Raw genomic sequence first — 24,383 nt, 5'->3', positions numbered from 1 at the left:
TGTCTGATTTATTTACGCTTGTCCCCAAATCCACGGTGAGTTCCCATGTGGAAAGAGAAACACATTTCAAGACATGCAATGCATTCACCATCCAGATTTCCCTTGCTGTATTTGATGGTTTTCATTTCAACCCTATTTTTCCACTCTTGATTCAACTAATTAGCAGCTCAATGAGATCTCTGTCGAACGAGGTGTGCCTTGCCAAGCTTGTAGTGAATACAGACTGGATGATAGATCTCCAGGAACAAGGTTGGACAGCCCTGTACTAGAATTAGATACCATCTAGGCACAACTCCATGGTAACCTAAGGTAGGGGGCAGTTATGAATGGGAGGAAGTGCGTTGGAAAAGGATCCCTTTGGGGTGAAGGTGGGAAACAATATTACATTACAACAAAAAGTTATTTCTTGATTCACAGCTCAAAGTAGGTCGTCGTACACATTAGAAGAGATGACAACAAATCCCGATTGTAAAGCGCTGTATCCCTTGTTTATATAAGAGTCTATTTACGGTATTTTAGATTAGTTTACTCAAAAATGCATCACAATTAATTGCCCAATCGCGATCCTGTCTTTCTGTACTTCTTCCATTCCTCCATCGCTGGCTGTGCATCACACCGTATGCTTAATGGTAATTATACAACGGATAGGTGCCGTCCATTGTATCTATTGATCAGTTTATCAGTTTGCGTTCCACAATATACGCACGGCAAAATTGAATGTTCACACATATTTTAATATTACTCCGCGTTTGTAGATCACGATTATCTATTTTGTAACTGAAATGAAGGTAACTTAACGTTATCATCATCTCGCTGCAAGTAGACTACCAAAGTAAAACAAAATTAGTGATTTTAAAGTGTCATTTGACCTTCTCATAGATTTGGAAAGGAGTTGGAAAATATACAATCATGTCAACACCATCGGATCGAAATACCACCAAAGACCACCAAACCCCGGTGAAGCAAATGATGACTCATAACGACGCGCTGGGTTATTTCAATAACTGCACGTTATCTGGCAGTGTCCAGATAAACTTTGACAAATAACTTGTGTGTCAGTGTCGCTTGGTGTCAACTAGCTAGCTAACGTTAATGCAGTGAGGATACATTATTTCAAGTTAACTATACCTTAGTCCTCCCTCCTGATCTCGAACCTGTAGTATATCGCGGATATTGGCACAGGTAAGGGTGTAAGCCCGCTAGTGGGTAGCACTGCCGCCTCACAGCAAGGAGGTCCTGGGTTCGAATCCCCGTCGGCCGGGGCCTCTCTGTGCGGAGTTTGCATGTTCTCCCCGTGTCTGCGTGGGTTTCCTCCGGGTACTCCGGTTTCCTCCCACAGTCCAAAGACATGCAGGTTAGGCTCATTGGAGAGTCTAAATTGCCCGTAGGTATGACTGTGTGAGTGAAGGCTGTGTGTGCCCTGTGATGGATTGGTGACCTGTCCAGGGTGTATTCCTGCCTTTCACCCAATGTATGCTGGGATAGGCTCCAGCCCCCCTGCGACCCTGTTCAGGATAAGCGGGTTAAGATAATGGATGGGTATTTACTTAAAACCATTATGTCACACTTTGCTCTAGCCACCACTCTGATACACGTTAGTATTGCTTTCATCTGTCCACAAGTGCTTCTCCAGAATTCTACATGCTCTTTTAGCTACTACTTAGCAAACTGTAAGTCCAAATGCTTAAGGACCTGCGCTGTATTTCATATATTTTATCCTGTCCCGAGCTAAGCATTGTGATGTGATTCTTCATAGCACTAGCAGTTAGTTTTATGCTCGTGCAGTACAATATTTAGGATGAACGAATTTCCAAAATATGAGGATTGTATTTTCACTTGCTAAAATTATTATTATTATTTTAAAAAATTCTGTCCAAAAAGAAAATTGTGATGGAGGGTATTGAATTGCAACTAATACCATGGAGGGTGACCATTACATTATATTACATTAGATTTAATTAATTTAGCAGGCACAGTAAGTGCACCCATCTGTGCACAGTGCCAAACCTGGCACTGCTGGACCATCAGGCTAAATCTTAAATGCTAACCAAGAACCAAAATACAAATCCTAAAGACAACCATAAACAAGTGTAAACCCATAAAAATACCATAATATACAACATTCAAATGCAGGACCGAAGTTCCTTGAGAAATGGGGATGGGAGGGAGGAAGCCGTAAACGCTGCCTGCGCCACACGTGACCGAAAGGAGCCAGGGTGATGGGCTTATGAAAGCAGTTGAATTCTGGCTCTATGGTGTAAACAGAACAAAGACAAGGAGGAGTGTTCAACACATTTTTATCAGCTCAGATAAATATTTGTCTTATTTTGTGGAAATGAGGGCAGTTATTTGATTTGGGCCTTTATTCCCCTCTGTTCCTTTGTGCCCGCACTTTGCTTCTGCGATTGGGTTTCATGTGCTGTGTTTGATTTTTTTTGAGGTGGTGGATGAATAGGGTGGTGTCCAGTTCCTCGGTCGGGAAGAGAGCTAGGTGGGGCAGTCCCCAAGACATTCTGGGTTTAGTTTGGTGTGGGGGTCCTCCTGGGGTGCTGCTGCCCTCTAGGTAGGAGCCCATAGTTCTGGAACCCTGTCTCTGGGGGCATAGAAATAATAGAACTGGCCCCTGTTTCACAAAGCAGGATTTACTCAACTACTAAGTAAAAAGAGCTGTTCTGGGTTTTACTCTGTGCAGTTATCAACCTAACTCAGTAATCCTTTGTGAGATACCCCTCAGGCGTCCTGTGATGAAGTCAAAGCAATGGAGGCATAGCAAATAAGTCTAGATTTTGGAAATACAGTTGTAGTGACAGTGTTAGAGTCATGGTGCTGTAGTCAGAGTGCTAGACATATGATGCTATAGTTACAGTGATGCTTAGAGCTATGATGGTGTAGTCACAGTGATTCTGTAGTCACAGTGTTAGAGTTATGGTGCTCTAGGATGCTGGCCTACAGAGGAGTGCTGTCATGGGCTGGAAATTATCAGAAATATTCACAGATCTCACTTGCCATTCCATCCCCCACCTCCTCAGATACACTAGCATTAAAAGAACAAGCAACGATGCATAGACAGCAATGGAATATACATACTGTACACCCAATCACTACAAGCTTGCTTCTGGGTTTGTGTAAACCATTTTCAGTCAAGTGTAGTGTAGTCACAATCTCTTCCCCCTGTTTATCCTAATTGTCGCATTGTCCCCTTGCGCAAACCCGCAGTACTGTAACCATTGTTTCCAGGTAATGGTGAATTGATTGTCTCTGGTCTCAGTTGTCCTGTGGCAACCCAAGGCCAGAATTAGGACACCAAAGCTCTGTTTGAGGCCAGATTTATCATACCTGATGTCCCAAATGGATCATCTTTCCGTCTGATACACCTTATCTCCACATCAACCCGACAATACCCCCCTCTCAAACTGAAAAGATTTTAGTTTTTATTGTGCTGTTGTGCACCACGATCCAAGACAGCAACCAGGTCACCTTACATGCTACAGAGGAGTAGCAGGAGCCCCAGTTTTTCGGTCTGTGTACACAATAAGGTATCGCTTTCTCTCATCCCTCCGAATTGTCTGCAGGTCGAAAGGGCATGAGTGCGGATGCTCCAGGTTGGTTTTGGGAGAGGTTTATAAATTCCCCTATCGCGGGGCCCGGGTGATCATTTGGAGAACGTGCGGTCTAGCGGAAGATGGCTCAGCTATCCATTGGACTGGTGAGTACTAATAGCACAGGTTGCTGAAATCAGGTGAGGCTATGAACCATAAGGAACCAGGTGGGGCTGTGAATCGTAATGCGTTAGGAGGTTATAGACCTGAGACAGGGCAGGTAAGGTAACAAGCTGAACTGGATAAAGCAGTTGTAATGGTTTTGACCAGATAGGACACAGGTGTGGTAGTTGACCAGAAATGGCAGGTGTCGAAGTGAACTGGGCATAGGGGGGCTGTGGGGGAATCCCACTTTGGCTCATTTGCACCAACACAGGCATTCGATTACCAGGTTACTCAACCTGGCCTGTGCGTTTGAGAAATATAAATTCAATCAATATCTAGGGTGGCCAGAATCAGAAAAACCCATCAACATATGCTATGACTAAAATACGTGAAAATCAGATATGTCGGATGTGTGAAAATGGGCAGAAATACAAGTTCTTTCCTTGGAAAAACAGGACATTCTAAACTAATCTTTACCTGGATTTAAGTGACTTTAATGTTCATATTTATTTGCATATAGACTCAGTGAGCAAATTATTAGGCAGACCTGTACACCAACTTGTTAATGCAAATATTTTTATCAGCAACTGAATACATAAAAGCATGCAGATATGGTCAAGCAATTCAGCTGTTGTTCAGACCAAATGTCAGAATGGGGAAGAAATGTGATCTTTGACTGAGGAATGATTGTTGTTGCCAGACAAGGTGGTGTGAGTATCTGAAAAACTACTGATCTCCTGTGATTTTCAAGCACAACAGTCTCTAGAGCTTGCAGAGAATGGTGCGAGAAACAAAAAAACATAAAAAATGCATTGTTAATGAGAGAGGCCAGAGGAGAATGAAGCCGACAGGAAGATGGCAGTAACGGAAATAACCACGCATTACAACAGTGGCATTCAGAAGAGCATCTCTGAACACACAACACGTCAAACGTCAACATGAAGACCAATACATTTAATAAATACCTAATAAAGTGCTCACTGAGTGTAGATTAATATTCATGGGTCTGGGTCTGCTCATATTTACAATATTCTCAAAGAATAAGCAAGATTCTAACTGCCTTGTTTGAAAATAGGAAATCTGCTAACAAACAATAAACCTGTGTTTCGAGCTTCACAATGTCATTAATAGCTTTGACAAACTTGAGCAAGCCTGGAACATGGATGTTTTCTCAAATGTGGTGTGAGCACTAGAAAAGGAGTAGACAGATCTTAAAAGGTCTTAAAAGGAGTGATGTGTTTGATTTGAAAAATTTGTGAACGCCAATTTAAAGCTCCCTTGCTGAGTTTTGTTTTTGATATGAGATGAAATGCAACATATGTAAATCTTTCTCTCAAATTTTTCCCTCCATATTTCACTCCCCTCTTCCTCTTCCCCCCTTTTTGCTTTTCTTTTGCCCGCTTACCCAACCTCTTTCTCTCTTTATCTGTGTCTCCCCCTCTGTCTCCTCCCTGTAACACCTTGTTTGTCTCTCTTCTTCCTTACCTTTTCATGCCCCCCCACCCCACCACGCTTCACCAGATGAGGACTATCCTACTGGGGCTATTGCTCTGGCCCTCCATTTCAGCCATGCCCAACTATAACTCGACAGATCCACCTGACTCCCTAATGAACTCCACCACTGCACACCAAAAATCGACCCCCGCCCCAGAGACCCAAACAACGACAGACCCAACCGACCCCCCAATGACCCACGCCCCACAGACCCAAACAACGACAGACCCAACCGACCCCCCAATGACCCACGCCCCACAGACCCAAACAAAGACAGACCCAACCGACCCCCCAATGACCCACGCCCCACAGACCCAAACAAAGACAGACCCAACCGACCCCCCAATGACCCACGCCCCAGAGACCAAAACAATGACAAACTCAACCGACCCCCCAATGACCCACGCCCCACAGACCCAAACAACTACAGACCCAACCGACCCCCCAATGACCCACGCCCCACAGACCCAAACAACTACAGACCCAACCAACCCCCCAATGACCCACGCCCCAGAGACCCAAACAACTACAGACCCAACCGACCCCCCAATGACCCACGCCCCAGAGACCCAAACAAAGACAGACCCAACCGCCCCAATGAGACGCCCAATCCGCCTCCAACCAATCACGATGAGCCCCATGCCGGATAATGGAAACGTGATGCGTGCATTCCCCATGAGTGACCACTCGCCTTCGGAATATGATTATGAGATCTGTGACATGCTGGCAGCAAGCCCCATGGACAGTGTGCCCTTGCACTGCGTCTGCTCCTACTGCAAGGGCAACGAAGGGCCCAAGGGAGACCGTGGAGACCGCGGCCTGCCAGGTGATCTTGACCGCACATTACATTGCACTGCATTACATTATATTACATTACATTAGAGGCATTTAGCAGATGCTCTTATCCAGAGCGACGTACAATGAAGTGCAATCATTGTACAATCGGACACTGGGACAAGTGCGATGAGGACCCTAGAGGACAGTACGGTTCCGGTGACCACATAGATACAATTTCAACCCTTGAAGAATACATCAGCTAACTTGAATACATCAACTAGCATACCACGGTTGGAAGCTAGAATACCCAAAGTAAAACGACAACATCACTAATTTGAAGAATGCATCAACTAGCATACCACGGTTGGCAGCTAGAATAACCAGGGTACAACAATAACCATATATAAGTGCTTTTATAATCTATGCCATACATAAGGCTAATCATGGTGGTGAGGTAGGGAGGGAAATGTGCAGCCTGAAGAGATGACATGCTTTTCCCAAAATTTAGGATTTCTAGATTTTAAGGGATAGTCTGAAGGTGTAATATAATGGTTATGTAAACGGTTCCATGTTCCGATTCCCTGGTAGCACTGCAGTTGCACTGTTGAGCAAGGTGTTATACCCGCATTGCTTCAGTATATATCCAGTTGTTTAAATGGATGCTGTTTAAAAATGCAAAAAGAAAAGACAAGATTGTCTGCAAAATTGAAAATAGGTGTGTACGTGACAGTGCATTCAGGGTTTGGGGGTTTGCTTATCAGAAGGATATTTGAATTACTTCTTATTCACCCATGTGCCTGCCTGCATGACCTTTACTCCCAACATGAGGGGACCAAAGAGGCATAATTATCATACAGAAACCCACCCTCTCCAATTTCTCTCTGCAGGTATTCCAGGGAGTCCTGGGAGAAGAGGGTTCACTGGGTTTAAAGGACAAAGGGGATATGTAGGCCGACCAGGCCTGAAGGGTAAGTAAAAAAAATGTGACTGCACTAACACAACCCAATAGGACTATGACTACACTAATACAACCTAACAGGACTGTGACTACCGTAATACAACCCAACAGGATTCTCACTACACTAACACAACCCTACAGGACTGTGGCTACACTAATACAACCCAACAAGACTGTGACTACACTAATGCAACCCAACAGGACTGAGGCTACCCTAATACAACCCAACAGGACTATAGCTACAGTAATACAACCCAACAGGACTGTGGCTACACTAATACAACCCAACAGGACTGTGACTACACTAACACAACCTAACAGGACTATAGCTACACTAATACAATCCAACAAGACTGTGACTACACTAACACAACCCAACAGGGCTGTGACTGCACTAGCTTTTTTCTGTTATTTAGCAGTACATTGTTTCAGTATTTATTTAGACATGCAGTTTTTGGGCAATGTTGAATAATTGCATCATGTTCTGCCTCTCCCTTTCAGGCCAGAAAGGTGATGAAGGAGGAAAGGGGGGTATGGGCCCCAGGGGGTTTAATGGAGGCAAGGGAGACCGTGGCTATAAGGGTAAGGTTAAATTCATGGGACGGGGTGTGGTTACGCATCATTTACAAATCTCCATTCACACTGCAATGGCTGGGCTCACCCCTGCCACTCTTTGTTGACAGGGGCCAAGGGGGACGCTGGTATGGAGGGGCCCCCTGGTGAACCAGGGCCCCAGGGAGAAGCAGGAGAGTGCCCGGCCTCCTGCAACTCCCCCCAGGGCCCAGTGGGTGACTCGGGGCTGCCTGGTGCCTCTGGGAAACAGGGGCTGCCAGGGATCAGCGGTCCTCCGGGGGACAAGGGACAGAAAGGTGACATGGGTGACATGGGGCCTGCTGGATCCCCAGGGTCAGACGGGGAGAAGGGGGAGCAGGGGGCCGAGGGCGAATGCAACTGCAGTGACGGCGCTGACGGTGCGGATGGTTCCAATGGGCCCCCGGGGCCCAAGGGCGAAAAGGGGGAGGGTGGCAGCAGCGGCAGGAATGGGGTTAGAGGCGAACCAGGACCAGAGGGCATGATGGGAATTCCAGGGCCTCCAGGGCTTTGTGGCGGCCAGATAAAAACAGCATTCTCTGTTGAATTTATTGGCATGGACCCCAAGCCTCTCCAGTCAGTGCCCTTTGATAAGATTATATATAACGAGCAGGGGTCTTACAACGAAAGGATGCGCCGCTTTGTTGCCCCCTTCGACGGCACCTACGTGATTGGCTACAACCTGATGAACTCCAATAAGCCTCTGATGGTGGGGCTGTTTAAGAACCATATGCCCTTTATCAAGTCCATGTCGATGTCGCCCCTGGGCACCACCTCCGTGCAAGTGGTGCTGCGTTTGAAGGTGGGCGACTACCTAACCGTCGTACCCAAAGACGACGATCACAACGGCATGGTTGGCGGGGGCGAGTCCAGCAGCTCCTTCAGCGGCTTCCTGCTCTACCCCGACTCGTGCGAGCCGCCGTTGGGCCGAGCGTTGTTGCAGACACCTCCACCTCTATCTCCATCTCTATCTCCATCTCTATCTCCAACTCCATCAGACGAGATCTACATATGGAACACCCCCAACGCCGCCACCACTGAATCTTAAACCAGCCCACAGGCATTAATGCCCTTAATTGTTGGCGGAAGTAGGGGTCAGGAGCAGTGGCAATAGGTTGCTTAAGGAGAAGTCCCCCCCCCCCCCCCCCCCCCCCCAAACAACCCTCTCTCACCACCCTACTTCAGGCTGGATACCATAGCAACATTTCTAAGACAACCATCCATAACTTTCTGATAGTCACCAATGTTTCTCGATGTAATTATAAACAATATATACACATACATTATCCCTCGTAAATAGCCAGTGGTGTTATAGATACATTAAAAAAGAGACTCACCTGTGTGTGCATGTCATCTGTATCAGCTCTTTATCAGTTCTTGCTGTCAGAAAGATCTTGAGTTAGCTGGTCATTCATCACTCCACTGATCACTGATCGTTTCCCTTGACTGTGGCTGTTTGTAGCATAGATACTTGCAGTATCAATCTTCCAAACTAGCAAATCAGGTTATTTATTAGTTATGATCAACTGAAATTTGAAGGAAAAAAAAACATGAATTTTAAAGGGAACAGAACTTATTCATTCCTTTCCAGAATTCCACCTTTGTGTCGATTTGCAGTTTTTGCATACCGTAGCTCAATCACCTCTGCAATAGTAAGTACAGAATACGGAGGGCATTATTCAGAGAGATTCCTGAATATGTATTCCAATGTACGCACAAGATGGCTGCAGAGCCTGTCTGGAGAGCCTTTGTTTGTGTGTAACTGGCTGCTGGATTGTGAAAGTCTATAACTGTAGACATATGGCAAGTCAATGTGATGTCAAAAGAGAGGGAGGCCAGGGGCCAAGGGTCAAGGTTGAGGGGTCAGAGGTAGTCCTAGAAGCCAGGCCCAATCTTAGGCTCTCGTAGCACAGAGAATAGAACCAGATGATCTCACCCACTACATGCACCCAAGCGATTTACCTTTGTGATTTATAGATTTTTTTTAATGATAATTATTTTGTTGATGGATTTTATTTTGCCCTGTATAATGTTTATCCTTTCTAAAATAAAACGTTGAAGGAAAAGGCCCCCACTTTGTGTCATGTCTGAGAAGAGATTGGACCCGGAGACAGTTCAGCAAGCCTTGGAAACATATAAATGCTATAAAAATGAAACACCTGTAAACACCTCCCAAAGCATTTTTGTATTTAATTTTAATTTAATTTTAATTTTGGAAAGGATATCATGATCCCTCACACCTCTTAAATGTTTTAAGTAGTTTACACATTGAACACACAACACACACACACACACACACACACACACATTGAACACACAAAAACACACACACATACACATTTAACACACAAAAACCACACACACACATAAACACACACATACACATACACACAAACACACACACACATGCAAAGGTTTATGTGGCAAATATTATGTGGCTGGACAAATTGGAGGCAAGAAACATAATTTAAAAGCCTTTAATAAATGTCAGAAAACACTTCATTATTATGAATTATTATCAAGCTGCATTCAGTATTACAAAAAATGCATTGAGTATTAAATAAGATTCACAATCACCATTTTACACAGCTTAAAATAAATGGGGAAGGAGATGTTTCTGGGACACCTCTGACAATATAGCTCATGATCAGTTTTTTGTTTTGTATTTGAATATACAGAAATATACATACAATAAATATATAAAGAAGATTGTATCCTTAGTATGTAGTTATGGCCTCAATCATTTGAATATCTGCCTACATTAAAAGCTTGTGATTTTAATCAATTCAAAGTTCAATCGATTTGACCTAAATAGCTTTGGCTAGCATGTTTCCTTGCTGTAAATGAAAGTGACAACTACCTATAAGTAACTAACTTGCTTCTCAAACAGTGCAACCAGTTATGTGGGTAACCCATCCCTCGATGGATTCTAAAGCATCAGTAATCCTCAGTGACTGCATCATGCAGGCCATTACTCCAATCATGTGTCCGCTATAGTGTGACCAGCTGTGTGGTCGCCAATGACAGAGAATTAAAAAAAACCTGCTGGTTTTCATTTTTTTTTAAAGGAAAAGAAAAAGCAATTGTTTGCACCGCGTGAGAGGCAAACCCTAAGCAGCATCTTAACGGAAATGTATGGAGCCAACAGCTGTGAAACCAGAATGTGTTTGATCCCTGGGAAGGTCGTATGCATAAATTAATTTCCAGGCAAATATTGGGTACCCCTGCACAGACAGCTTGTTTTTTGAGTTTCACCAGCTGCCTCTGGAGACCGCCAGGGACCGCCACCTCCCCCACCCCTTCCAACCCCCGCGTGATGTCATCAACCTTCAGCGGGCGATGCGTTGCCCTCCTCCCCTTCCGCCTTGTCTGTTTCTTGTTTCATGGAGCAGTGCTTCAACTCATCACAGACCTCCTCCCCATCATCCCCACTGTGTGTGGAGAAACAGGCCCACACCCATCAGGGTCAATGAGGACTTCTCAAATAATGAGCTTAAATTCGCTTTGTTTCACCGACTAAAGAGAAAACCCAGACTCTGGCGTTTTCTCTTGTTTTTCTTTTTATTCAGGAAAATAACAGAATAAAGACAGGTGAAGCACTACCAAAAACAGAGAGGTGGAACTCGTGTCGATATGAGCAACAGCACCAGACACGATTCCTCAGTAACAGATATATAAATAAATATAAATCATATATAAATAAAATTTACTTACTTACTACTTACAGATAGGACTAATGTCACACTCAGTAACAGACATGACTAATGTCACACTCAGTAACAGACAGACAGGACCATTGCGAATGTAACGAGGAGATAGCACTACTCTATCCAGACAGCCATCATGCTAATATTAAGTAATATAAACAGATCTGCTCACCATTCTGCAGGATGGAATGATGCGAAATAAAGGACAAATTATTAGAGGAAGGTACTACATACCGATTTTAATACGCATACACACACTCACACATATATATACACACACACACTCACGCATACACACACACACAAACACACACACATACGCATATGTACATGCACACACACACATATACACACTCACACACGCACATGCACACTCACACTCACACTCACACTCACACTCACACTCACACTCACACTCACACTCACACTCACACTCACACTCACACTCACACTCACACTCACACTCACACACACACACACACACACCTGTTTCCGGCTTGGGATGCATCAGCTGGAAGGGTAGCTCAGCTCTGACCTCACTGAAACACAGATTGCACAGTTAATTTCAGTACCGACTCACCGACAAGAGCAAGGGCTAAAACGCTCAAGTGTAACTTCAGACACCCCCAATATCCCAGTAACCTCTCTGTGCTTCAGAAACCCCCAGAATCCCCCATTGGGTAAGCCCTGGTGAGCCCTGCTGTACCAGCATCTCCACCTCTACTGGAGGATCCCTGGATCTTACCTGGAAGCAACCAGCCTAGAAAAAGAGAGGAGCAGAGAATATGTTTAGGATTCTTTTTTGGGATTGAATTTTTAGGACATTATTTAGGATGCATACACACATAATACAAGTATGCACACACAACACACACACACACACACACTGACCCGCTGGTTTTGAGTTTCACCACCAATCTGTAACACACCAGTATCCCAAGAACCTCCTTCAGCACACCTTCCTTCACACTGCGAGAGAGAGAAAGAGAAAGAGAAAGAGAGAGAGAGAGAGAGAGAGAGAGAGAGAGAGGTGGATATGTTATAGTCATAAGGGAACACACTATAAAGACAGATTGATTCAGTTAATTTTGGCTGAGTTGATTTGACTGTTAGCTGTTATTTTCTAGTTCTCACAATTGTGTCTCATAATTACTGTTCTGTTCACTAGGATGCTTTTATTGCTTTTGTTTGCCTATGTAAGCCGTTCATTATTATTCCTACATAAGTGTATATCATTCTTTCACGTTGTCTTGTATAAAAACGGTTTTATAGATATAATCCATTGTCAGATTAATCTACAAGGCCCCAGTCCTTATCTTTGCTGTATTCTTAGCACTTGATACTGAACTTCCTTCTAGGGTCTTTCAGCGCACCTGCCCCTGGTTATGGGTATGAACTCTGTCGTACGTCGCTCTGGATAAGAGCATCTGCCAAATGGCAATAATGTAATGTAATGTCCAGCCTAGTACACTGCAGACTGTAGGCAACTGAAAGAAATAATGTGAGGTGCATGATCATCTCAGCTCTGCCTAGAGACTACAGCAAGTCAGATAGCACTGCACCAGATAACGCTCCCCCATTGGACACGTCACTACCAGCCAGATTGGAAACTCACATGCTAGTGGAAGCCAGGTTAGTGTCTTCATACTTCAGCTTTCCATCCAGTGCTATGCCCTTCTTGTCTCGGTTGTTAGCCAATAGTGGGAGGATGGTATACACCTTGTCCAGCTTGTCACCAGAGGCCACTGTGTCTCTGGACCAATAAGAATTTCTCAAGATGGTAAATGGTAAATGGTTGGCATTTATATAGCGCCTTTATACAAAGCACTGTACAATTCAGGCTTCTTATTCACCCATTCACACACACCTACACGCAGACGGCGATTGGCTGCCATGCAAGGCACCAACCAGGAGCAATTAGGGGTTAGGTGGCTTGCTCAGGGACACTTAGACACAGTCAAGACGGGCTCGAACCGGCAACCCTCGGACTGACGAAGGTTTCATGCCGCGACGCATTAGTGAAGGGCACAATAATGGTGCGCTCACGAGCTGACACGTCTTTTTCCTACTACCACCATCTCCATAACTTTTTACTTTGGTTCTTTGTCTCTACAGAAAGCCTCAGACACACAACACTCACGAGAACTGCTCCATGGCCACTGGCTCTGTGTAGCTGTCATTGTAGAACAGGACCACATTGGCCACCTGCTCCACTGTGAGGGGGTTACAGGACAGAGCATAAATTCAGGGCTTAAAAACAGGTTAGCTTGATGCCAGTTATTACGCATTCAGAGCACTGCCCATATAAAAGGTCTTTAAACATTAACCATAATGCTCATCCAACTTAAAATGACAGAGAAGGTGTTCTTGCTGCGGTCACCAACATAACATAACATATATAAAAAGTATAGGACTGAGAACAGAATGCGTTTGCATTTGTGCTTGCTCCTAGATACTTAATGAATTGAAAAAATGTGAAAAGACAAACCTATACAGTACTGGCAGAAATGATGGAATCTTTATCTTTGAGTGTAAACCATTTCTTTATCTTTCAATAAAGAAATACTAAACACATGTGCTACTGCTCTACTTTATCTCTACTTTCTGTCTAACCAATCCGAAAACTGAATGTAAACGCATTTCCATAACGTCAAAAAAAAAAATTCAACCATCACATGCAAAGCAACAGGAAAAAAGCTTTGAAGGTCTCACCTAAAACGGTGACGCCCTTCACTGTTCTGCTGGAGTCGTTTGTGATGCTCAAATGAACGTCAATGTTCTCCCCGTGGTAATACAGCTGTGGTGAGAGAACAGTTCATGATTAGCCACGCTTCTCTTCACGTATAGTCCAATGAACTCCAAGTCCTGGGTTCCTCCAGTCTGTCCTGGTGATTGGTCAGTCCCTTTCGGCATCCTGCCATAATTGGCTGTAATGTCTGCCCATCTCATAGTGATTGGATGTCCTGTATCTGTTATCCATTAATTGGTTACACACTTTCCCTGTCCTGCTGTGATTGTTTCCACCTGTTTTCCACCTGTTTTCCACCTCATAGTGATTGGTCAGTCAAGTGAGTGGTCAGTCAGTCTGACTTTATAATAAGGTTCATGAATTGGCATTAACTAATGTAGTTGTTAACATGAGTTAATGATGGACAAATGCATTAATTTAGCTTTAAATGAACTTTTCACTAGTTAATTCATTTGTTAACAACTAACTAATGTATTTGTTACATGATATCTACACATTAGCAAACCATAGGATGAACTTATAATTAGTTAACCAATAACAAATACATTAACTGACTTCCAATATGAATTGGCAATAACCATTGTAGTTGTTAACATTAATGAATGCTGTAAAAATACATTAACAGAGCCGTACAGACTAACTTCTCGGTAGCAGTACTATTACAGCACTCGGAACCTTATTGTAATGTGTTACCAGTCAGTCCTCTACCGCAGCGATTGCCGATTCGTCAGTCACATTATTCACAATGCAGCGGTTGGTTACCCCTGCTCCCGTCACCACGGTGACTGGGTTGTTTTGTGGGCGGGAATAATGACCTGTTTGTCCAGGCTGGCCTCCACAAGCAGAGGTTTTTCGGACATGACAAAGTCGTAGGCGGTCTGCAGCGAAGGGGCGGGGCCACTCTGGTCGGGCGCGTGCTGAACCTTCCGGATCATCATCTTGACCGTGCTCCTGTCGGAGGCGATCGCCATCAGCGGAGTACAGCACAGTTATTCGCCTATGGCAGGGGCGCGCAACTCCGGTCCTCAAGGGCTGGTTCGCGTACTGGTTTTTGTTGCAACCAATTGCCTTGTTTTTAATTTGCTGACATCTCTATGAATTGCCCTGGTTCAAGTCTACTTGAGCACAGTAAAATCAGTAGGATACACTTGCAGTCTGTAGCTGTAGCCCGTACTCATACACAAGTCAGATATGATATGATTTAGTCAATTAAGACCAGAAGTTGGCACAAAATCCTGAAACGGATCGGCCCTTAATGCGCACCCCTGGCCTAAAGCCACACTCTATTTTTGACACACTGTGTTTTTAAATGCCGTCGGCTATATATTGTACATCCGAACACTGCAATAATTAACAAGTCAGAATTGGCAGAACTATGGAATGGGGAAAAACAAAATTGAAACGGGGGACAATTCACATGTCAGATATTTAACCTGATTGACTATTGGTCAATTATGGCGGCTTCACTGGTTTTCTTCACATGGCCAGCTATCCCAACATGCCCTGCGGATGTCAAATTTTCTTCTCGTTGGAGGATTTGTGGCTTTTCTCTCAAGGCTAATTTCTGCTTTGGTGACAAAATGTCTTTGACAAAAAACGTCTGCTGAGAGAATTTTGTCCAATGACGTTTCGCATCAATAGCTCAGAGACTGTTTACGATAGCAAACACTTTCTCCTCAAACCCTCCCATTTCGCGAAGGGGCTAAGTAAACAAAATGTCTTAATTCCCGAAAACAAGTAGCCTAGTTTACCTCGCCAAGGCAAACCTTTGTTTTAATTTCAGTCAACCAATCATGGCCGCATGACACTTCTGTCACGTCTCAAATGTGTTGGTTCGGCGTCAAAAGTGTTGAATTTGCGTGACAGTAACTGAAGCATAAATTCGCCTGTAGTCTCCACAGCGACAGGAGACTGCAGTCACCAGCCTCCACAACCGAAGGAGATCACAGCCATTACCCTTCCGTGACACCGCTATCCACACGCCCCCTCACCAGAGCTGACACAAGCTGAGAGAGAGGTGAGTGACAATACCTCTCAGTTTTAAAATGATTAAACGAAGGGGGAAACCAGAGGGGGAAGGAGGAAACTAAAAGAGCACCTTTAATCTAAGACGCACGCAATCTCAACGGGTCGGTTCTCCGGCTGTGCTGTGCCTCACCGTTTTTGGGGTTTCTCATCTTGGTTCTTGGCTGAGAAGGCCTTCACTTCAAACTCTACGGCGCAGTGCTGCAGGGAAGAGGATGAAGAGAGATCCACATGACACAAGTGCAGGGAGACCAGAGGAAGAGGAGGAGCAGGACAAGAAGAAGAAGAAGAAGAAGAAGAAGAAGAAGAAGAAGAAGAAGAAGAAGAAGAAGAAGAAGAAGAAGAAGAAGAAGAAGAAGAAGAAGAAGAAGAAGAAGAAGAAGAAGAAGAAGAAGAAGAAGAAGAAGAAGAAGAAGAAGAAGAAGAAGAAGAAGAAGAAGAAGAAGAAGAAGAAGAAAAGATAATACATCAAAGGGAAAAGTGAAGACAAACAAATGAGAGGGAAAAATTAAGGAGGAAAATATTGTGAAACTGCATCACTCTCACCTTGTCCACATCAGTCAGAGCAGGCTGCAGAGCCACTGAGCAGGGCAGGTTGTCTGGTAACTGAAAACAATAACACACTGAGTGCACACTATCACTCACAGAACACATTGAGTGCACACTATCACTCACAGAACACACTGAGTGCACACTATCACTCACAGAACACACTGAGTGCACACTATCACTCACAGAACACACTGAGTGCACACTATCACTCACAGAACACACTGAGTGCACACTATCACTGTAGCCTAGCCTGTAGCCTAGCGGTTAAGGTACATGACTAGGACCCACAAGAGTCAAGCCGCAATATGATCTGCACAGCTGTTGGGCCCTTAGCCTAACATTTCTCAAGGGGGGATTGTTCCCCGATTCATCTAATGAACTGTAAGTGGCTTTGGATAAAAGCGTCAGTACGTGTGCGTGAGTACATGACGGTGTATGTGTGTATCTGTATCTGCATCTCACCTCAAAAAAGAAGGGGTACGCATTGACCCCCAGCTTGTGCAGAAGCTTTTCCTGCGTTTTGGTGTGGGTGCTCTTCTCCCTGTCCAGCAGAGGGGGGTACACCTGGTGGGTCCGCTGGTAAATTTCCCTCCAGAATTTCAGACCAATGACGTCGGCATCCTCCGGGCCATACCGGAACGTGCAGGACAGAGTGACATATGCTGCAGGAGAGCCCCAGGCAAGTTCAGACCAGGTGCACAAATCCCATTTCATGGATTTAAACATTTTCATATTCACGGCTATTTTAATTCGCGCTCCTGGAAGAATGACTGGTGAAGTGGTTCTGAAACACCGCAGAAAAATGCTAACCTTTTTTATCCTTCAGTTGTGTGGGATCAACCAGGACAACACCATCTAGAGCCAAACAAAGTGTGGGATAAAACAACCTCAGTCATCTGACTCATGGGCTAAATGTACAATATGTACATCAGAGGGTGATAAGCAAACAGTAGCTGACCACAAGACATGGTAAAATATTTTTAAAATAAGGAACATATATTACCAAATGGTTAAATTGGGGATATTTTAATTAGAGCATTACATGTCCTAGTGTATGATTTAAAATATACTGTACAGTCTAGATATAACATGCTACATACAGCATATTCCACAAAATTTAGGGAAATTATTGCACAGATGTTACTACTACTGATATATTTTATGATATGCCGTGGATGTTCACAGTGCATTGCCGTTGTGAAATGTAGCGTTTTCTAGTTTCACTACCTCCCAAAAACAGTTGATGACACAAATGCCGGGAACTCTTGCCTTTCGAGTCGTTATACTGCATGTTACATGATCAGTGAACGGACTGATTTGATGAGACTTACAGATTAGGGACTAAGCCCTCTAATGTAAAACAGGCCAGCTCACCCACTGGGTCCACAAAGTCGACGTGATCCACAAAGTCCCGCCTCCCCATGTACACGCCCACCTGGACCAACAGAACACATCATAACCCCGTGTGAGAGAATTCTGTTTCCAGAATGTTCTGCCTCTTTAAGGCAGAGAATCAGGAGCCACTGAGAGACTAAAGTGGTCTCAAGGTCAAACCACATACAGTACTTACAAAAAGTAAAATAAAAAAATAAAATAAAATACAATAAGCAATGGGTGAATGAATGAATGGATGACTGAACAATATAATGATGAAGCCTGATGTGGTATCATGGATGCTCACCCCCCCCCCCCCCCCCCACACACACACACACACGCACACACACACACACACACACCCTGACTGTACCGGTCTGAGTCAACCTGCAGGAGAGGGAAGGGGTAAAGTAGAGGATGACAGTACACTCACCGACTTGTCCCGACATAGCTTCTTAAAAACAATCTGCTTGGGGCTCATGGTGCCGACTCAGAGAAACCAGTATCTGAGCAAAGAGACAGACCTTTGAGTTACTGCCCTAATACCCCACCCAACTGCAAATCAGCTTCTACTACCTCTCACCCTGCAAATTACTGCCCTAATACCCCACCCGATTACCCTGCTCCCAAAATGATTAATCCAGTCCCCCATTCTACCACCCTACCCCCTGGATACCCCCACCCACATGCAGTCCAACATGAAAACACAGTATACTGGGCACTCACCTGTGGAGGCTGTGCTTCTCACCTGCTCAAGAGTGGAAAGTTCTGCCCAGGTCACAGTTTATGTACAGCGTGTGTCCCAAATCCCAAACAGGCTATTCCAAGTCATGTGACCAACCACCACACACCCACACGCACTCACTCTCTCTCTCACACACACACACACACACACTCAGACACATGCACACACACAGAGGGTGGGGCTACAGGGGTTCGGGGATGGGGTAGAGGGGTATGGGGAAGGGGGGTGGTGTTGTTGGAGGTTTAGCAGTGGGATGGGACTCAGCTGTAATCCTTGTGTTCTTGGTGTCAGCACTGCCAGGGATGATGAGCAGGGGGATTAATGAGGACGTGAGGGTAAGATATAAACCTATGCCAACACCACACCACCTTGCTCCATACACACACTCTGAGAAGCTGTGGGAGTCCTGCATTCATTGATTCTTCTTATCCAGTTACTTCTCATTTTCTTTATTGAATTACTTCACTTAACCTAGATAACTTCAAGTCTGCTTCATTAATCTTTGAAAGGCCACTATGTAAGACCATAACATCCAGAATGCATTTTAATGCCTTAGTAGTGTTTTAGACACCCAACATTATTCATGAATGCGTGGCACCAGGTACAATTTCATAATTTAAGTCAAGATGAAACCTGAGTTCGTAATTGTTTTGGATTCAAATACTCCCCTGTGCTCGATTGATCTTGCCTGCTGCAATCGAGGCAACCGAAAGGACCAGAAGGATGGCTTTGTACTTTTTGAGAGTATTTCATACATTCCAATACACCAGACAAGCTCAGTAAAGCATAGAAAATAATCTGAATCCAAAATAATTACATATTTGACCCAGATCTGGTCAGTAATTATCCTTCATCAAATTCTTGTAGCAAAGTACATTTTTATAATACTATATAACTGTAGGTAGCCACTGCTCTAGAGTGATACACAACCCAGTTCCTAGAGAGCTACCATCCTACAGGTTTTCACACCAAACGCTAACAATGCACACCTCATTCAAGAGCTAGAGATCTGCATGGAGCTGAGTCTGACACCAGGAGGCTGGTACGTGATGTTTCCTGAAGTGCACTGACCTAGGGCTGGTCCCCATGACCCCGCATAACCCCAGCCCCACCTGCACTACTATGATGTCACTGTTGCTAAGGAGACTCTAAGCTTCTAAAGCAGTGAGAAGCTTCCGTGTTCTCCTATGCCTGAAGGTCTCAGATGGCTCTCAAACACCAACAGGCTGTAGAGACATCTATCTATTGATGGTGGTTCAGGATTATTCTGTATGCATAGATAAGCATGTACGTGATGTTGATAAACAAAACCTACAGTACGTCATCCTGTAGGAACGAGATAGGACGTCACAGAGAGTGAGTGCATCAAGGCTGAGGGTATTGAAGCCAGGTGTATTGAAGGTTGCTGTTCTGCAACTTGTTTTGTTTCAGTGATCTTCCCGCTGGGCCGACGTGACATTCAATAAACTTTTACATTTCTCTAGCAAGTGTTTGTTGACTTGGGTGAGTTCCTGCATTGCCCGGACTTTGATTCCACTGAGAGAAGCTGGGTCCTAACACTATGTATCGATGTCCAGTTTGTACATGACGCATATTTGGTTCCAAATTCATTTACTAATGCCCTTGTTCCTACGTCCGTGCTAAGGAAGCAGTTTAGACACACTTTTGTTCTTTTTCAGACACGATCAAACTTAGCGATGCAGCTGTAGAGCACAAATTGAGAGCAGCATCCCGGCATTTAGCTTCAGAAGCAGTTTATTACATCAGCATTTACAGGGGAATGGACGAAGCCAGACGTTTCCGTCCTGGCCCACAACAGGAAGCAGCGAAGCACAGCCCTACCTAACAGACAGGAAACTCCCATGCCTAACACACGCCTGCCACTGCATCAGGTGCCAAGGGCTGTGACCCAAATAAGATTTTTTTCTTTTTTTTTTTTAAACCTCAAGTACTGCTGCAGAACGAGCAATGTGTTAGAGGCATCATTTTGAGGGTGTGGATACTCATATTCTCCATCTACCACAAGGTCCTTACACACCCATAATGCACTCCTGCTCCTGACTCCAGCCTCTCTGGGTCACCCATAATGCACCCCTGCTCCTGACTCCAGTCTCTCTGGGTAGCCCATAATGCACCCCTGCTCCCTGCAATTAGCCTGCCCGTTTTGCATTCGCTTGTGGTCATTCTTGACGATGACGTGTCACCGAATGCTTTGTTCCAATCTCTGAAAATAGGGCAGTGGGCGGAGACAGGGCAAAAGATGGCGCTTCATTACCCTTTAAGTGTTCTAGTTATGAAACCAGCGGCCTCCTAGGCTTCACAGAGGGAAGGAAGGTACCTTGGGCTTCTAGGTACAGTACTGTACATCACATGTAAACAGAGGCCGGAGGAGTCTAACCAAGAGCCCTGGCTGGGTGAAACAGAGGCTCATGGGAGTTGTCCAGCCAACCAATAAATACACGGAATAAATAACAAAAGACAGTTTAACCTTCAACACACAAGGACAGATATGCACTTACTTGCATACAACACACAACATACAGTTGTATCTGCTTCCCCAATCAAGCACACAACACTCACACACACACACAGGCAAGCACTTTAATGGCTCCTAAATTACTCCTAGGTTACTCTTAATCGTTCCGCTGGGGTTGCTGTTGTGTATGTTTAATGTGATCTGTGTGAGCCAAACCAGGCCAAATTCCTTATATGTGCAAATAACTCATATACGCAACACACAGGGGTTCACTCAAACGCCACGCACTGGCATACTGTCACTCATACTCAGAACATAGCTTTAGGCTTCGTCACAAAAGCTTCAGTATTTGGCCCACGTGTGCAAGCCAGACCAGCACCACTCAAACAAGGCCAGGGAAGCCATGGGCCCATTCCAATCCATGCCTTATTTTTCTCCTTTATTTCCTTTTCTTTGTTCTTTTTCTTGCCCCTAGCTCCACCCATCGAGAGAGGATTGGAAGAGATGGAAATAAAGACAGGAAAGTCAAGAAAACGTAAATTAGGCAAATGGAATGTTCTTGTTCCTTCAAACGTCTGCTCGAAGTCACGTCAGTTACAGACGTGGCAGATGGGGAGAGGAGGACCCACAGGTAATTTATACGTCAGGCTTTTCCGAAATAATACTTTGGCAAAAAATGGGATGATGTTTCCTTGCTCAAAGGAAAGATTGAGTTCCTACCTTCTACTTCTAGCCCCTAGAAGGAACATTTAAGTGGAGAGAATGTCCTTAAAGAAGCTTGATCAATTACCGGGTCAGGAACAAGGAAAGGAAAAAAGTGGAGAAAAATAAGCGATTGGAATGACTGAACACCACTGCTCCCCCTACAGAGCCTCCTGGAGGCTGGGAGGGAGAACTGCGGAGGGTCAAAAGAGACGCAGATCACACCAACCAAAGACTCACCGAGATACAAACATCCAAAGCACAACGCTTGTCAAAAGCAGCACAAAAATATCTGAACAGTCCGATATGCGTATTATTGACATATAAACACGTATATAGAGTGTATACATTTCCATCTCTTTTCTTTTCTCATTGCAACGGACTCTGGTTTAGGGGGTTTCTATTGGCTAACCAGCCCTCAGTTCCATCCGCCGCTCTGCACAGTAAAAGCTGATTTATACCGCTCAGAGGCAGCATGCCACAACCACGAGGCGGGACTGCAGGTCACAACATAGCCCTTTGTGTTGCAGAGTTAGGTGAATCGCTTTATTACCGAGTCACGCACCGCGTACAGACACCCGCTCCAGCACACGTGGTACATTTATCTGTAGTTTAGCTGGCAGTAAGAGCCCTATTGTCCGTTTTTAATCTAGGATGGTCCCATGCACACAGAGCCAAGCACCGAGTCATGCGTTTATGACTTCCTGCCAGTCATTTTTGCATAACAAACACACACTATCCTCAGGCTAGAATGTTCTGGAATGTAACTTGATTGGCCACTCCACAGTTGTGGTGCGCCAGTGGGACAGTATAAATCAGCCCTAATGGAGAGCAGAACTGACCAGCCGAAGGGCATTGTGGGAGTTAAAGACCCCTCATAACACAGTACCCCTCACAGCACAGTACCCCCCCCTCCCTGCGTGTCACATGACTGCCGCTCTCATCCATATGGTGGTCACATGGGGGGTGGGGTTCTCTCCCCTTCGCGGCTTTACATTGGTCAATACGTGGAGGCGACCGTTCCACCATTTCTAAGCTGACCAATCAGGAGGTGGCACCCCGCAGGTGGGCGGGATGGGACGGCCCGTCGGCCAATCAGATGTCGGACCACAGCACGGCCTTGCTTCCCTTCTCCACGCTGACCACGTGGGCGCCCGATGGCGACCAGGCCACAGCGTTGATGGCAGAACTGCAAGAGAGCAGCCAATTAGAACAGAGCTACAGCACTGAGGACCAGTCAGAGCAGGGCAGAGCGACGGTGTTTACCTGTGCTGCTTGTCCAGAGTTCGGGCCAACTTCCCCGTCAGCACATTCCACACAAACAGGGTCCCTTCTGCTGAGCCAGCAGCCACATAACTGCCATCAGGACTGGGGACAGAGAGTACACAGTCACACGCCGTACACACACACACACACACACACACACACAGTACATACACACACACACACACCATACAAACACACACACACAGTACATACACACACACACACACACACACAGTACATACACACACACACACACACCATACAAACACACACACACACAGTACATACACACACACACCGTACAAACACACAGTACAAAACACACACACATATTTTGCAATTTGTTTGTTTATCAAAAGCGACTTACACTTGATTATTCTAAGCAATAGTACTCTTAGTACTGTACACTCAGTCAGAACCATACACAAATCTTTATTATCCATAAAAATGGTCTAACCTGAAAGTTACTCTTGTCCAATCAGCTCCACACTTGAACCCCTGAGCACTAAGGAGAGAAAGAAAGAGAGAGAAAGAGAGAGACTTACTCCACATAAATTATACACATACACCTTTCATCTGCCACTGCATTTGTTACACATTTTGTACTGGAAGTATATTTAAATTTCCCTGTTTCAGTAAGAATCCCAAGAATAGGACATGGGATCAGTGCAGAAATGCATGCAGAAAACCAGCAACTGGGAATGTCTGGAACCCCTACAAAGTAAACAGAGAGCTGGGAATGTCCACTGGGAGCTGGATGTCCTCGGAACTAAACCAGGAAGTGGGAACGTTTCTTTGTCACCCTCACCTGAAGGACTGCCGCACGGCGTTGCTGCGGAGGTCGAAGATCTTCAGCAGGTCGTCACGGGAACAGGTGAGCAGCTGGGTGCGGTCGTGGTTCAGGTCCAGAGAGGTCACCCGGCCCAAAAGCTCCAGCTCCTGCACGATGCTCTCCGCCCTGCCAGACAAGCAAACACAGAGCAGTCAGTCAGAACCAAGCAAACACAGAGCCATTAGACAGAACCAAGCAAAAACAGAGCCATTAGACAGAACCAAGCAAAAACAGAGCCATTAGACAGAACCAAGCAAACACAGAGCCATTAGACAGAAGCAAATGAACACAGAGCAATCAGACAGAACCAAGCAAACACAGAGCCACCAGACAGAACCACGCAAACACAGAGCCATTAAGCAGAAGCAATTGAACACAGAACAATCAGACAGAACCAAGCAAACACAGAGCCATCAGACAGAACCAAGCCA

General features: G+C 45.0%; 3 protein-coding genes across 5 annotated transcripts in view; 1 reads left to right on the top strand and 2 right to left on the bottom strand.

Moving 5' to 3' along the window:
* Positions 1-5,828: 5,828 nt before the first annotated feature.
* On the top strand, positions 5,829-8,572 carry LOC133128916 (collagen alpha-1(III) chain-like). Its single transcript, XM_061242724.1, has 4 exons — positions 5,829-6,024; positions 6,863-6,943; positions 7,435-7,515; positions 7,617-8,572. The coding sequence occupies exons 1-4, from the start codon at positions 5,829-5,831 to the stop codon at positions 8,570-8,572; spliced, it is 1,314 nt and encodes a 437-aa protein (XP_061098708.1).
* A 1,418-nt stretch (positions 8,573-9,990) lies between these two features.
* saga (S-antigen; retina and pineal gland (arrestin) a) lies at positions 9,991-18,640 on the bottom strand. The gene is made up of 14 exons (XM_061241100.1): positions 18,365-18,640; positions 17,932-17,992; positions 17,368-17,412; positions 17,020-17,219; positions 16,552-16,611; positions 16,139-16,206; positions 14,796-14,931; positions 13,944-14,028; positions 13,372-13,444; positions 12,847-12,984; positions 12,123-12,200; positions 11,977-11,991; positions 11,718-11,770; positions 9,991-10,955 (listed from the first exon to the last, which is right to left on the bottom strand). The coding sequence occupies exons 1-14, from the start codon at positions 18,410-18,412 to the stop codon at positions 10,921-10,923; spliced, it is 1,095 nt and encodes a 364-aa protein (XP_061097084.1). The 5' UTR covers positions 18,413-18,640; the 3' UTR covers positions 9,991-10,920.
* A 1,773-nt stretch (positions 18,641-20,413) lies between these two features.
* The window catches only part of LOC133127949 (autophagy-related protein 16-1-like), a 13,993-nt gene continuing 10,023 nt past the window's right edge, over positions 20,414-24,383 (bottom strand). For all 3 annotated transcript variants that reach the window (XM_061241094.1, XM_061241096.1, XM_061241095.1), the window contains exons 16-19: positions 23,929-24,078; positions 23,578-23,625; positions 23,121-23,222; positions 20,414-23,043 (exon numbers count right to left, since the gene is read on the bottom strand). In XM_061241094.1, coding sequence (XP_061097078.1) covers positions 22,950-23,043; positions 23,121-23,222; positions 23,578-23,625; positions 23,929-24,078 — 394 coding nt within the window. In that variant the 3' untranslated portion in view covers positions 20,414-22,949. The remainder of the gene's footprint in view (positions 23,044-23,120; positions 23,223-23,577; positions 23,626-23,928; positions 24,079-24,383) is intronic.

The sequence above is a fragment of the Conger conger genome, chromosome 5, assembly GCF_963514075.1.
Source record: "Conger conger chromosome 5, fConCon1.1, whole genome shotgun sequence".
Classification (NCBI taxonomy): domain Eukaryota; kingdom Metazoa; phylum Chordata; class Actinopteri; order Anguilliformes; family Congridae; genus Conger; species Conger conger.
The sequence above is the reverse complement of the archived record's forward strand: the minus strand, read 5'-3'. Positions and strand labels throughout refer to the sequence as shown.